The sequence below is a fragment of the Nematolebias whitei genome, chromosome 20 (genome assembly GCF_014905685.2).
Source record: "Nematolebias whitei isolate Nwh7 chromosome 20, NemWhi1, whole genome shotgun sequence".
NCBI classification, from domain to species: Eukaryota; Metazoa; Chordata; class Actinopteri; order Cyprinodontiformes; family Rivulidae; genus Nematolebias; species Nematolebias whitei.
The window spans coordinates 40,297,908-40,299,797 of record NC_056517.1 but is presented as its reverse complement, the minus strand read 5'-3'; the positions used below and the strand labels follow the sequence as shown (position 1 = coordinate 40,299,797).

General features: G+C 45.9%; 1 protein-coding gene across 1 annotated transcript in view; it reads right to left on the bottom strand.

The window, feature by feature from the left end:
• Window positions 1-1,638: 1,638 nt before the first annotated feature.
• The window catches only part of nub1 (negative regulator of ubiquitin-like proteins 1), a gene marked incomplete at its 5' end in the record, with an annotated part of 8,799 nt that continues 8,547 nt past the window's right edge, over window positions 1,639-1,890 (bottom strand). Inside the window, 1 exon segment of the mRNA XM_037694027.1 lies at window positions 1,639-1,649. Within this exon segment, the coding sequence (XP_037549955.1) occupies window positions 1,639-1,649 (11 nt within the window).

Below are 1,890 nucleotides of genomic sequence, written 5' to 3'. Positions count from 1 at the left end.
GAGAGGTATGATGGTGCAAGGCCATTAATGCACTTGAATGAAAGAGGGAGAGAAGGACTTGTAACAATTGGCAAGACAGAGGGATCAGACTGGAAAGGATGTGCAGCAGGTTAGGCTTGTTAAAGATAGGCATGGTAACATTCTAAAAAGTCAGGAGAGTGTGACGGGAAGATGGAAGGAGTACTTTTAGGAGCTGATGAATCAAGAGAATGAAAGAGAAAGAAGAGTAGAGGTCATAGAAACTGTGGAACAGGAAGTGGGGAAGATTAGTGAGGGTGAAGTCCAGAAAGCTGAAATATATTTCTATCAGTATTATATTTTGTTATGTTACTGAAAGTTGTGTACACCTACGGTCTGCAGTAGAAATGCATATTAAACCGATGCAGAACCTTTATTTCCGGGTTTTTGTTTCCGGTAGGAAGGAGTTTTAGTTACACGCCTGCGCTCTGCAACAAGTCTGACACTTATTGTTTACATCAAGGATGGAAGTATTATTGGCTGAGAGGCTGGTCACGTGGTAAGAGTAGGCTGTCCTATGAGCAGAGATATCGACACCAATGGGTGTGACCAGTTTCTGAAGACAAGGTGTGGCGCGCGCTGTTAACGGGGGCTGTTCAGGTGAAATGGGCAGATGTCATGCGAGTTTGTGATTTTCACTTATCTGTACAATAAACCTGCAATAATACTGTGCACAGTTGTTTCAGATCCTGCTTCAAACCTTTGAATAACGTAACAAAGCTCTGAAAAGAATGAAGAAGGTGAAGGCAGTAGGACCTGATGACCAGTGGAGGTTTGGAAATGTCTTGGAGAGATGGCAGTGAGGTTTTAACTCAAATATTCAATGGTATATTTGAGGTGAGAAATGAGGAATGGAGAAGAAGTGCTGGTGCTCATGTTTAAGAACAAGGGTGATGTACAGAGTTGTAGCAACTACAGAGGAATTAAGTTGAGTCACACGATGAAGATCTGGGAGAGAGTTGTAGAAGAAGACTTAGACGAGAGGTGACTATTGGTGAGCAGCAGGATGGTTTCATGCCAAGAAAGAGCACCACAGATCCATCTTTGCTTTGAGGATGCTGATGGAGAAGTACAGAGAGGGTCAGAAAGAACTCCATTGTGTTAAGATATTTATCTAGACTGGTCCTGGGGTTTTTGATCTGCTCCATTTCCGATCTAGGCCGGTGCATCTCTCCTTGGACGACCTGGTGGTCCTGGGCTCCCCCAGTGGCACCATACTGATACCGATCTTAGTGCGGACACCCAATCAGCATAGTCCACTGCAGCTCAGAGCTCCTGAGCTCTATTGGTCCGCCAGCTCCCGGGTTTTGGTACCAAGCTGTTAGCCCGGGAGCTGGCTGCGGGGCACCGGTCACTGCAGCTAGCTGCTGCTAGCCGTGGGCCTTAGGCTCCTCTCTGACCCAGGACCCAACTCCAGCCCACGTTGCTCCCCCCAGCTCGAACCTCCCTCAGAAGCGGCAACCCACACTTTAATAAATCAAGGAAATGTGAATTCAGTTTTACCAATTGTATTAAAATCAAGGCAGGAAAAGAATAGTTTACGGCGCTGGCCTCTCCGGTCTATGACGCGATCACAGACCAGAAGGGCAGATGTCCTGTGTCATTACTGATTTATAGGGCCTAGACTCCTCCTTCGCAGAAGGGGAGCACAATCCGTCAGTGTATGAGGGGGCATGACTAAGTGTGCTCTCAACGATCTTATGTGGTTTGACGCGTTAGGAAAAATGAGACTGTGCTTCAAAAGCATTTCTACATGATGTAGCAAGCAAAAATAAACTATTCCTTGACGGATATTGAATCCTTGGGAGACTCTTTAAGAGTTGCTGGCCAAGTTTAACCCAGTCAGAACAGGGTCATAATTCATTATAATCC